The sequence below is a fragment of the Amblyomma maculatum genome, chromosome 11 (genome assembly GCF_055883805.1).
Source record: "Amblyomma maculatum isolate TAMU_Amacu chromosome 11, ASM5588380v1, whole genome shotgun sequence".
Taxonomy (NCBI): Eukaryota; Metazoa; Arthropoda; class Arachnida; order Ixodida; family Ixodidae; genus Amblyomma; species Amblyomma maculatum.
In genome coordinates this window covers 162512386-162524905 of record NC_139354.1, presented here as the reverse complement: position 1 = coordinate 162524905, position 12520 = coordinate 162512386, and the positions used below count along the sequence as shown (strand labels likewise).

At 42.8% G+C, this 12520-nt stretch overlaps 1 protein-coding gene across 1 annotated transcript in view; it reads right to left on the bottom strand.

Annotated features, from left to right (window-relative positions):
* Positions 1-12520, bottom strand: part of RyR (Ryanodine receptor) — a 1181579-nt gene that overhangs the window by 1015466 nt on the left and 153593 nt on the right. The window contains exons 11-12 of the mRNA XM_084584752.1: positions 2459-2581; positions 2342-2389 (exon numbers count right to left, since the gene is read on the bottom strand). Of these exons, the coding sequence (XP_084440878.1) occupies positions 2342-2389; positions 2459-2581 (171 nt within the window). The remainder of the gene's footprint in view (positions 1-2341; positions 2390-2458; positions 2582-12520) is intronic.

Here is a 12520-nt window from a genome sequence, read left to right as displayed (position 1 = left end):
CGATGACTGCGCCGTTTTCCCTAAGAAAATCAAAGCCGAGAATCAGGTCCTTGGAGCACTTTGCTAGCACAACGAAGCGACATTAGAAAGGTACGTGGCGAATCTCGGTGCGAGCGGCGCACACTCTGAGCGGCGTTACAACATGCCCTCCGGCTGTCCTTATCGGGGCTCTGTGCCAAGGAGTCGACTTTTCGCAGGATGGTAGCAAAGCCACGACTCATAAAGCAAAAATCAGCGCCGGTATCTACAAGGACAGTCGTGTGGTGGTTATCAACGACGATCGGTATCTCGGCAGAAAGGAGCTAACCGTCGACAAAGTGCGGTGCATCAGGGATCGTCGGGCTGACGGGTCGTTCGTGGAGTCGAATTGCGGCGTCGAAGGTAAGCTTCTGTGATCGTCGGGAGGTTGTCGGACTCGTTGGTCGTGCGGAGTCGATTTGGGGCGTCCGAGGAAAGCTTCGGCGATCGTCGGAAAGTGGTCGGACTGTTGATCTGAGCGGAAGGTCGAATGTCAGTCTGTGTGATCGAATCGGCGAGCGAAGGGCGGCCCTACACCTGAGGGTCGCCGTCCTCATTTTTCCCGGCGCGGACTTGGGGACTTCCTGAAGGAAGAACGGCGGCTAGAGGAAAATGATGGTGATGATGGTGACCTGGACTGATATCGCGGGAGGGACATAGGTGGGAGGTTGTCGCCGAGGTACTGGTCTATGTCCCGAGGTCGTTCTCCATAGCTCGGCCAAAGGGCATCCGCTGAAAATCCGCGCAAGCCCATCTGAGGCACCAATGTATATTGTTCTGCGTACGCCACGCGTGTGCTTTGCGAACGGGTAGTCGAGAATCAGGCACACCCGTAGAAACTGAATATCGGGGCGCAGGACGAGTGCGAGAAGCAGGGTTGTGGGGTGTCGAAGGTTCTGGCGCAGGGGTACGCGACACGTCGCTGTACGTCATGATGTATGGCGCCGGCGGCTGGGGTGATGGCACTGATGTCGCTGCTGTGACAATATCTTCTGTCATGTTATTTTTTCGACATAATTTAGGATGTATTCATTTGGGAGTTGGATCTTGGTTCGGGGGAGCCGTCTTTTTTCTCACAAGGCTTGTGAACGCGCTCAACAACTCCTTCTGGAGCTTCAGCGCAGAAGGTGTTCTGCAGCTTCAGCGGAGCCTCAACCCAATGGTTAAATGGGCAACTCGGCCGTACTAATTGAGTTCGTCTTGTGGATCTTGTCCCGTGATGTTGTTCAAGATGGGGTGCTGTCATGCTGTTGAATGAGAACCGGAACACCGGCATTGTGGACTGAGCCATTGTCACTGCAGCATCCTCCTTCTGGTGCGGGGGGTGTAGCCTGTGTTGAGGTTGAAACCTTTGGAGCGTTGTGTTCGTCTCTAGTCTTCCTTTTTGTTCTTTTCTTCGGCCGCGTGCGTTTTTGCTGAAAACTATGTTCTTAAATCTAGAATACCAATTAGCCCAACAACTAACTCTACTTAAAATCAGAAGAACGGCTGATTGGGCGAGTTGGTGAACCATGATGAGCAGTAATATACGTGCGCAAAAAGACGAGACAAAGAGGAGAAGTGGACAACGACGGCGCAGAACTGACAACTGATTTCTTCATAAAGACCAGACTACTCGAGAAATCGCCGAGGCTTTCCATATTAGCCGAAAGCAAAATGTTTGTGTTAGTAAAACTTCCGTCGCATTGACAGAAAAAGAGATGACCATGCTGCCCAATCGATAGTGCGTCGGCAGTTTTCACCACGTGCTTGTGATGGGGGGGGGGGGAGTTTTACATTTGTTGATATATATTTTTATAAATTTTGACTATGCGCATGTGGTTACAACATGTGTGTGTACATATATATGCTCTTTCGTTCTTCGATTAAATCAGTTGTCAGTTGTGCGCCGTCGTTGTCCACTTCTCCTCTTTGTCTCGTCTTTTTGCGCACGTATATTACTTAAAATTAGTCCGTGTGCCGCATACAATCAGAGTGAGAAGTCCGCTTGCTGGCGGCTGTTGAAAACAGAAAATAAAGGTTCGCGGCATTGCTTATCAGCCAAAGTCATGTCACTTCTGCACAAAATTCTCTTTTATTTATTTCAGCTAAACCTTCCTTAATCATCCCCACGTATTGCTCGCTGCAGTCCGCAGCTGGAATCTCCACTGTCGCCTTAATCGGCAAGCGGCATGTATGAGTGCGCGTTTCAATGTTTGTTGCTAAATACTGCATGAGGAATAACCGATATATCCAGTCCGTCACAATTACTAAAACTTCCTAGGTGTTTTTGCTTAAACAACAGTGTTGACACACGTCGCACAAACTGAGGAGTGCCGCTTACCTGCTTCTCTTCCACTTTGCCCACTCCCCGCTTCTTAGTTTCGTATGTCTGCAGAGAGGGAAATAAAACATTCGAGTTAACGATCGGAAATACCTTACACGTATGATGCATAGCCACCTTGTATGAGAGCCACAGCCCAGTTTCCAGATGCTGCAGGAACACAGTGGTGTCGCCGTACTTGATGAGCGGTGAGCCGAGGACCTCTTCCTCCTTCTCATCCAGCACTATCTTCTTGTCGTCCTACGCGATGAGAACAAGCGGCACTCATTACTGATACTGTCAGGTGAAAAAAGATTAACAAGCATGCGACTTCTTTCTACGCCGCGACTCTCTTTTACAGAAAAAGTCTGATGCTGTGCTTTTCACTACTGTAGTGGTGGTCATGTGATCGCACACATTACAACGTGGCTTTTGGCAAGGGCGGCAGCCAGTTGAAAGAGGGTTAGTCATTTTAGATGAAGTTAGCAAGTCGTGCAAATTTCGCGACACGAGGTGGTTGTGGGAAGATTTGGGTCAGGCGACTGCTCTGCATAAAGATATTGTGACGTTTTCGGAAAATGCCGTTAACATTTGGTGCTGACGCGCAATGGGTTAGCACTAAAGTGGGGTTCGCTGATTGTCGAGTATAATCATGTGAGCTAAGGAGATCTTTGCGGTCCATTACATCGGCGCGTTTTATTGCGTCGTCAATAATTTGCGTTGGATATCTTTGTCTTGTTAGGGCATCACGCAGTTTCCCGCAGTTGTCAACGAAGTCGGAATCTTTTGAACAAATTCTTTTAAAACGAAGTGCTTGGCTGTATGGTATACTTGTCTTACAGTGCCTTGCATGGCTGCTCTCGAAATGGAGGTATTGATGCCTGTCAGTCGGTTTCCTATAAAGTTTAGTCACAAGTTTAGTGCCAGACAAAGACACTGTTACGTCCAAAAAATTTATCGACGATGCCGAATATGATTCTGTAAAAGAAATGGATGGGTGTACGCTGTTCAATCCTGCTATAAAGGACATAAGTTCTGATTCACCGTGGTGCCAGATGAAAAAAATATCATCTATGTAGCGCTTGTAATAAAAGGGTTTTAAGCTACATCTACCAATGAATTTGTTCTCAAGTAGTCCCATGAAAATGTTGGCGTAATTTGGGCCTATCTTGGTTCCCATCGAGGTACCGCTCACTTGTACAAAATGATCCCCATTGAATTCGAAATTATTAAACTGTAGAATGAGCTTGAGCAGGACTGCCAGAGTGGAGGAGTCGACCGGTTTTGTAAATGATAAATCGTCGTATGCGTCGAGCACCGCACGGATACCATCTACATGGGGAATATTAGTGTACAAAGACGCTACATCCATCGTCACCAGTAGGGAGTCATGAGGAACGTCAAGGTCGATAATATCTGTTAAGAAGTGGTTGGTGTCTTTTAGGTATGACGAAAATGTGGGCGGAATGATGTTGATTATGCTGTCGACATAGCGGGACAAAGGCTTTCCAATGCCTGACACTATTGGACGGCCGGGGTTTCCAGGCTTGTGAATCTTGGGTAAGAGATAAAATCTCCCTGCGATTGGGCTGAGGGGTACTAACGAGTGGCTTGCCTTTTCGAATAGTTTTCCGTTCAGCTATGCTGTCTATTACAATTTCTTTATATCTAAAACGTTTATAAAACGTGGTGTCATAAAGTTGCCTTTCTGCTTCAGCGATATAATCACTTTTATTCATGACTACCACTGCTCCACCTTTATCTGCGGGCTTGATTACAATATCTGTACAGCATGAGCGCCACACGCGCCATTATGAAATGATATAACCTCTTTGACAATGTATTATTTGTAGTTTTACGCGCATTTTATTCTATTGTCATTACAGTGTTACTACTTGTCACATGTCCTTCGATAGCGCATGTATTTAAGCGGAAAGCATAGGCTGCTCTGCGCATTCCTTTACGAAGGCCGGACCCCGGCCGAAACGTCGGAAATAAACCTTTGTTTTCGTTTGTGCGCCCCTACCTCATCTTATATATATATATATATATATATATATATATATATATATATATATATATATATATATATATGTAGTGGCGTAAAATTGTTTGTCCATAAGTACCATCTTGTATAATTTTACAGCTTAATTCCAAACATCAACGTTTACACTCAAGATGCTCTCATGCAGTTACAGTTATTTGCTTTTTGCCACTATAAAACTGCATGTTTGTGGGCACGCGTGTGTGGAAATACTCATTAGCAGGTACTCAATATATTTGCGGCCCCGCATAAGGTCACTATTCTTGCACGTTTTCAATGTAGTGAGGAAGCAAAATCACAATCCCTGCAGCGCGCTGCGAAGAAGCAGACTCGGAAGTCCCTGCGTCGCTTCGAATACCAGCTCTAACCCCCACCGGAAGAAAGAAAAGGAAAGCAAAAAACTGCGAACGGACCATGACAACGCATAGAATCTGCGCTCACTCATTCCCCCGGGGGAGGAAAAATCTGTTTTCCTGCTGCCCATAGTCATGTCAGCACTGCTTGGAGCCATGGGGGAGGGGAGAAGACTGTGTAGGAGGAGGAGCCATGGCGTAGACAAAACAAACTGTTTCCTCTTACAAGGTAAAAAAAAAGGACTCCGCGAGATACGCGTACGCGACGTCTGGCTACGTCTGCCATATGTGTCACGTGACTGCGCATCGACGATCTGCAAAAACATTCTCCCATGAACAACAGGGAGAGATTCCTTACACTCCACTATCTTATGGGCGGAGCCATAACGTCAGATTATTTCGCTGAGGTCACAAAAAAAAAAGCAAAAGTGTGCGCCAAGAGACGGCCAGTTCCGAGGCTCGGTTTGATACGGCTGCGTAGTGTGCGCGCGCTCAACAAAACCGTGAAACCCATATGTGTGTGGTGGGTGACACGACTCACATACGGTGCGAATACGGTGTCTCGGAAGAAACCAGCTTAATACGTTTCTTTGTTTCTCTCAGTAGACGAGCTAGCCGAATACTGAGCGTCCTTCGCGTGTGTGCACTGCTTTGCAGTCTTCTTAGCACTTTAATTTTGTACCTTCACGACTTCGTAAATGACAGGTGAAAGAGTGGCCGCTTCACAGGATCATTGATTATTAAAGCCTACTAATGAAACTAGCCAATGCACACAACGAGCGCTGGAAAAGTATACGTGAAAAAAAAAAACGAATTTCGATTAGCTTGTGTGTCAACGTTGGTAGCAAAATGCTTATTGCAATGCGCAGGTACTACGTGTCGGGGCGTTCTACATATTTGCGGCTAATTTTTCGAAAAACGTGTTGCAGTTGTGCTCACCTGCGGTGGTACTCAACCACCTAAATTAAAGCAGCCTATTGCTGTCTAGTCGCTACAAATAGCGTCAGGATAGGCATAGCAAAATGCATGTCACTGGTGTTTTATGCTCTTTTTTTTTTTTCATTCTGTGATGTGTAGATGGTGAAGCATTTACTGACTTCCGCTGTGCACCAAGGAAATAAAGCAGTGTGGAGAGAAAAGGCAATGTATTCTTAATATCAGAATAAATTACAACATAACCTTCTGCAAAGAACACAAAAATACTGCTACAGTTGGTGTTTTCCTCCATGTTTGCTACAGCAAATGAAAACTGATTCGCAGATAAAACGGCTGTCTTTTACTGGGTGTGTGCATACAGGTTTTGACACACATACACAACGATGCTTAGTATGGATATTTTATTCACATGTTAACATGTCGTTTAGAACAAACTCAGTTTATTACATTAACAACTGTAACAAATGGCAACATGTTCTGTGCATGAATACAGTAATAATATTTGTACAGAAAAAAGCAACAGTTTCAAAATTATTATTTAGCAAGGTAGAATAAAAACAGGAAGTCTTTGGTTTGGTATTGTGAATGCTAAAGCAGAAACATACATTAAATAGTGCATGTCAACATGCATCACCTCATCGTAAATATGATGGAGTCAACGCAAGAACAGGCAAACAAATTACAGGAACAGAAAATGCAGTAGGATACTATACAAGCTGTGTGCACTTGGGAACACTGCAGTGAACATTTCCCTCTAAGATGTGGTACAGTTAACATGTATGCAATTATAGCATATCACTAGGTGAGTGTGTGAACACAAGAAAGAGAAATACAAAAGTTAGAAAATTTGCATGCAAAATCAAAGTACTGTGTACATATGCCCACAGGTACCAGATTGCTGAACATAATAAAGGTTCCCGCTGCGGTGGCTGAGTGGTTAGGGCGCTCGACTGGAGAACCAAAGGACGAATCAAATCCAGCTGCAGCGACCGCTTTTCGATGGAGGTGATAAGCAAGGTGTCCATGTGCTACGCAATGTCAGGTAGAATGAGAGGAAGAAGATGGTTTACACGGTATGAAGGAGCACTGAACAAGGGTAAACGGGGTATGCCTCAGTTCGCAGGTCGAGCCAACATTTCGACAAGTGGACTTGTCTTCGTCCTAGAAGACAAGTTCACTTGTCAAAACGTTGGCTCGACCTGCGAACTGAGGCTTCCACTCCCTTTATCCCTTGTTCAGTGCTCCTTCATACCGCGCAATGTCAGTGTGTGCTGAAGAACCTCAGATGGCCGAAATATCCGGAGCATTCCATTACGGTGTTCCTCATTGGCCTGAGTCCCTATGAGATGTTAAACCCCATAAATCAACCAACCATAAAAAATGAAATTCATCTCGCTGCCTGGAAGCATAGCCTTATTTAGGTAGCGCAGAGTAGTTTATTCAGTCTGTGGCTGCATTTTTGTACTGCCATGCAATTAGGGTTCTTCTTAGTTCATTTATCTACAGGAAAACAGTATAACAGAGTCCAGCCAATTTTTTCAGCAGTGGCTTATGAAAACTGATAACTTCATGTATTTACTAAAACCACAAGCAGTTTCTTTGAAATCAGGGCTGTACTACAGCAGTTATGTCATTGTAGTCTCCACATGGTGGCCACTTTGAAATGTTGAGACTCTAATATAAATATTGCTTCCTGACCAATGTAATGATTTTCCTCTGATTGCTTTTGTAAATTCATTTGCTTGCTGACATAAAAGGGTTGATTGTTTTGCGTAAGTCCTCAGCACGCTTGCCAATGCTCACTGCTCATCCTTGCTGGCAACAAGGAACTTGCTTTTGCTTCTTCTGCCGAGGACGGAGCCTATGATTTGAACAACCTTTGGTCGGAGAGTTTCGTATATGTAAGCCACTTGGATGCACTCAAAGTAGCACAAGCTGCCTCGAGCTTCTCATAAGCATCGTCCAAAGCCAAAGAATCGGTACAATAGTAAAGAAGGCTGGTGAACTTTTCTGCAAGGCTTCGAGCTTTCTTTCGCTTTAATTTTAATTGTTTGGAGGAGCATGGGGCTATCGGGAGTACTGACTCTTCATTCGGACTATTGTGTTCTTGTTGGTCACTCTCTTGGGGATTTACTTCATAGTCTACTTCGGTGCCAGGTTTCGAAGCAGTGGGCATTTCTGCTACAGAGATATATGAACTGTTTAAATAGCCCTCAGGTTCGAATGAAATTTCTGTTAGCCGGAAGACTGCACAGAAGTGCTTACAGTGAAATTTGGTCACCTTGAAGTCCATGCATGTACATTCGGGTCGAGACATGTTTACCGTGTGCCAGCCAGGGGAAGATTGCGATCGCACAGTGGACTCTCCGGCCGTACCTGTGCTGCTGACATCACTTTCAGTGTATTCTAGAGCTGTGTATACTCTTTGCATCATGTGTTTGACGAAAGATGGAGGTCTGTTATGTAGATATATCGGTACAGTGTCACTGTAAGCCTGTATGATGACGACGCAGCCATCAAACGCCTATGGTATTCCTGTTGCCTTTCTGGTAAAAACTTCTTTACGATAACAGATACTAACGTGGTTAGAGACGTTTTTCTTCCTTCATCACTTTTCAAGTACTTGTGCTTCAAAATTTTGTTTTGTGATTCTGTACCGTTGTTTGTTGTTATTACAACATTGAAATCTAGCCTGTAAGCTCTCACCCACAACATTCAGCCAATGTCCTTCTATGTACCTCTGCAGTTTTTCATTCTCCCAATGTTCGGAGCTCTTCGAATCACTGATGTTCTGTTCCATTTCCTCTTCACTAGTTGAGTTTGCAATCTTCCGGAGAGCAACAAGTACAGCTTCCTTTGATTGCACACAGCTTTCACTTTTTTGAGCCACCTGTCCCATGACTGCCCTCGGTGGAAATCACCTTGCTTGTCGGAAAAAATTCATGCAGAGCATTTATCTCACCTTGGCTGTTGTCAATCATCCAACAGTCAGGGTAGAAAGCTGGATTCCAGTTTTTGAAAATTGCAAGTGCTTCTGCAATGTAAGTGCTTGTTTCAAATTGTGGTATAAAAGCTCCAACTGTCATACAGCCGTGCGGGCTCTTTACAACGATAAAAAAAAGTGGCAAACCATAGTTCGTTGTCTTATTAGTTGCATCTAGGCATGCAACAGTTTGGCCATATTTCAGCATGATCTTTTTCATGAATTTTGATTGATAACAGAAGTGTTTTTTTACATTCTTGTTCCAATTTTTCTTGTACTTCATCACTTTCTCATCTCAGATTGTTAAACATTTTCTTTTTGTATGATCTGTAAAAAGTGTTACTGTCTGGTTCATCCTTTTCGTATGTACCTATCAAGACTTCGGCATTTTCCTGATCTAGGGAGCTAATCCTGTCTTTATGAAGCGCAGCCTGGATATGATTAAGTCATTTTCCTGATCTAGGGAGCTAATCCTGTCTTTATGAAGCGCAGCCTGGATATGATTACGTATATCTGCATCAGTTGGGAAGAATGCTCGGCAGCTTGTGTCCGGCTTTGACTGATTTGCGAAGAGACCTTCTTTGACATAAAAGTCTAAGCATTGTTTAACTGTTTTGACACATGTTGTGCCTTCGCGCACAAGGTGATGTATTTTGGCCGATACTTGTTTACTTACACCTTGGCTGAAGCCTGCCCACTGTACACTCTCATGGATGACACTGTGATGTATATGCGTTGCTCGGTCCTGATGTTCTCTCTTTTTCTATTTCATTTTCTAGCTGTCTTATCGTGTCAGCCTTCATTCTGCATGTCTTTTCTATTCCTGTGCCATCAGCGATGTCAACCTGGAATGCAAAATGATCAAAAGGGAATGGCAATTATTAGATGTGTATATTGTCTACAAAATATATATGTTTCTTTAAAAGATTAATATGTGCAGGTATCAGAGCAATGGATATTGAAGCGTTTTAAGTTAAATCAACCCGCTTCCAGTAATTAGAATAATTTTGTTCCTTTGCTTATGTAATATTATTGGTGGCATTATGGTTAAATACTGCATAACACTGAGCATTATTTTAATTACCATGACATCACCAAGAATAAATTTTATTGTATTATACTGATATAACCTGTTTTCCTGTAGTGCAAAATTTTTTATAAACAGTTTGCTATGTATTCTGCAATATTTGGGCTGCATGCTTATAACTCTTGGTGCACCAGACCTAAGTAAGATAGCTACTGGAAATTGTACTACTAGATAATTGACACTCCTTCAAATTAAGCCAGAAGTACAAATATATTTGCAAGGAAGAAAGCGTAGCACAAAAAAGACATGGACAGAAAAAGAAAACACGCAGAGTGCTAACTTCCAGCAATATTTATTTTGGAAAGGAAGGGCGGTTTTTATACCATCGTATCACAAGTGCACGATCAGAACATGCACTAGCAAAGCGTACCTCCTAGATATGCGAGCTCTTTCGGCCACAGCACAACACAATCACCTTCGAAAAGTGCAGTCTATTTCGCTTCAATTATTTAACATGTTATTCGGTTTTCGTGCACTTTTAAAACCAAGCATTTTTTTTTAGAAGGGGAAGAATGCATTTGCAAATGCGGCAGTGGCCAACAGACCTTTCCCACACATGTTCTTAACGTCTGGCCCATACTACCGCAGCTAATCATTTAGGCATCTGCCCATTTGCCCCACACATTGTTTGCCACAGGAGAGAGATATTTCATGCATACACAGCATTTTCGACGCAGTTAACAAACTTTTCCCGATGCTTCTTTGTGCAGTCAACCGCCTTTTAGACGTCTGACATATCTTCTGCGAAATAATAACTCAACTTTTTAGGAGCCGAAAAACCAATCTAGCACTAGATCGCTGCACCATACTTTTTTCTTATTATGTGACAGTCAATGATTTTATGGGACGATGGCAACTGTTTTTTTTTTTTCTTTTTTGCACGGAGTTCCTTGACTGGCTTTTTATTGCACTGCAATTTTTTTTCTTGCTTCATGAACTAACATAACAAGTCCAATCATCCACCCTTCTAAATATATTTGGTTCTGTGTCTGACTTTTATGAGCAGGCCATGATTTCAACTCTCATGTAGCTGATGTGGGTATGCTTCTCTGTTCTCATCAAAATGTGAACTTAACGGCTTCAACTTTTCTATTTGTCTTCATAATCATTTGACACATATTTACATTTTTCATCAGTGCTGTGAGACAGAATCTTGAGCTAGATACTAACTTGCCGTAACAACTGCTGAACGTAGCAGAGCTGTCGTACAGCACAGGAAGTATGATGGTCCTAGGCATGCTGCTGGCTCTTTCGTTTTCTAAATGCCTGGCACCACAGTTCCATCTTTGTCAGTAGCATTCCCATTATGCTGACAGAACAAAAAATTATGAAGGGCAAAGTAATAAACCTGAATTCATCTTGTACATTTTCCTGCCATTCTGGTGATTTTAGCTTCAGTTTTACCTGTTCTATTTTTATGAGAAAATTGTATTTAATTTCATGGCTGAATAAGTGAAAACAACATCTTCTCACTTGGTTTCACTGGCATTAAGATTATTTGGTTTATAAGGTTTAAATCACAAAGTGATATAGCGTACAAGAGGTGTTTCTAACATGAAGAGTTTTTATCCTCTGTTGCCTGTATAGTAACCTTTAGCCATTCTAGCTGCTTTGAGACAACCATTGACAGAAGCCTCTTGCTTAGACTTCGCTTAGACTTTTTCTCATCTTTCTCAGATATTAAGCCCTGCACATCACATACACATTGCTAAAGTTTAAATCCTTGTCCTGGAACAGAAAAATCAGGCCTACCTTGAAGTCGGGATACACAATAAGCCACTTTAAGTGCATCCTTTTTCTGTGTTCCCTGTAACCTCATCCTTTTCTTTCCAAAGACATCTTGAGGCCATAAAGAATAACCACTCGTGATAATATTTGCTGCTTTCATCTGTCAAAATGGCACAGTAAGATGTAACAATATTAATGAAGGCATCGGTCAGCAATAAATTTTATTGTTAGTCAATACAGATGCCCACTTTTACCATTTTACACTGATGTTCATCATCTGTAGATCTGCAGCTCATCAAGACATATTTAGGTTTCTGCCTGTATATATATTTTTTTGTAAGAAGTGTTAGTAGCAGTTGTTCAGAATTAATGCCAAACTGCATCTGAGCAACTTTATAATCTTCTTGCAATTCTATAATAGCACGCTGAGGGTGTGTTTAAAATACATTGTGAAAGACTGTATAACAGTGAGGACTAATATAGTTATGACTTTTTACTTTAGGAGCCTATTCAAGCACAAAGCATTTCTGCTGGCTTCAAGCTATGATAGTTAGTGAATGGTTAAAAATGGCACAGATGGAGGTTGTTATTGGCAAAAATGTTTACCAAGAGAGAGCAGGAAAACAAAAAGACCCTGGTGGACTCCAGCTAGGATCTGATGAGGTCATCTGATAGGTGATAATTGGCATGCAGAATATTTACTTTGGCAACTGCTGATTGAGGTAACCACATCCACATCTGATGAAAGGGGCTTTCAAATACAAAATAGAATGTTGTGCAGAAGTTCCAATGGGAATGTGACATCTTACTCATATTTTAGTTGGTCATTCTTACTGGAAAAAGATCGTGCCCTTGTTTTGTGAGTAGCAGTTGTAACTGTTCTAGAAAAGTGCATAATTTATATATTATTTAAGGTGTAGTTTCCTTACCGTGCTACTGCTTGGACATTTTCTGTTCTTGTTGCGATCAATGCCCAGCAAGCAGTCCTTGCTCACTCGCCGGACAACGCGGAATGGCATGTTGAGAGAGATTGGCACTGCTTCTCGATTTGAGGAAAACATGAACTGGG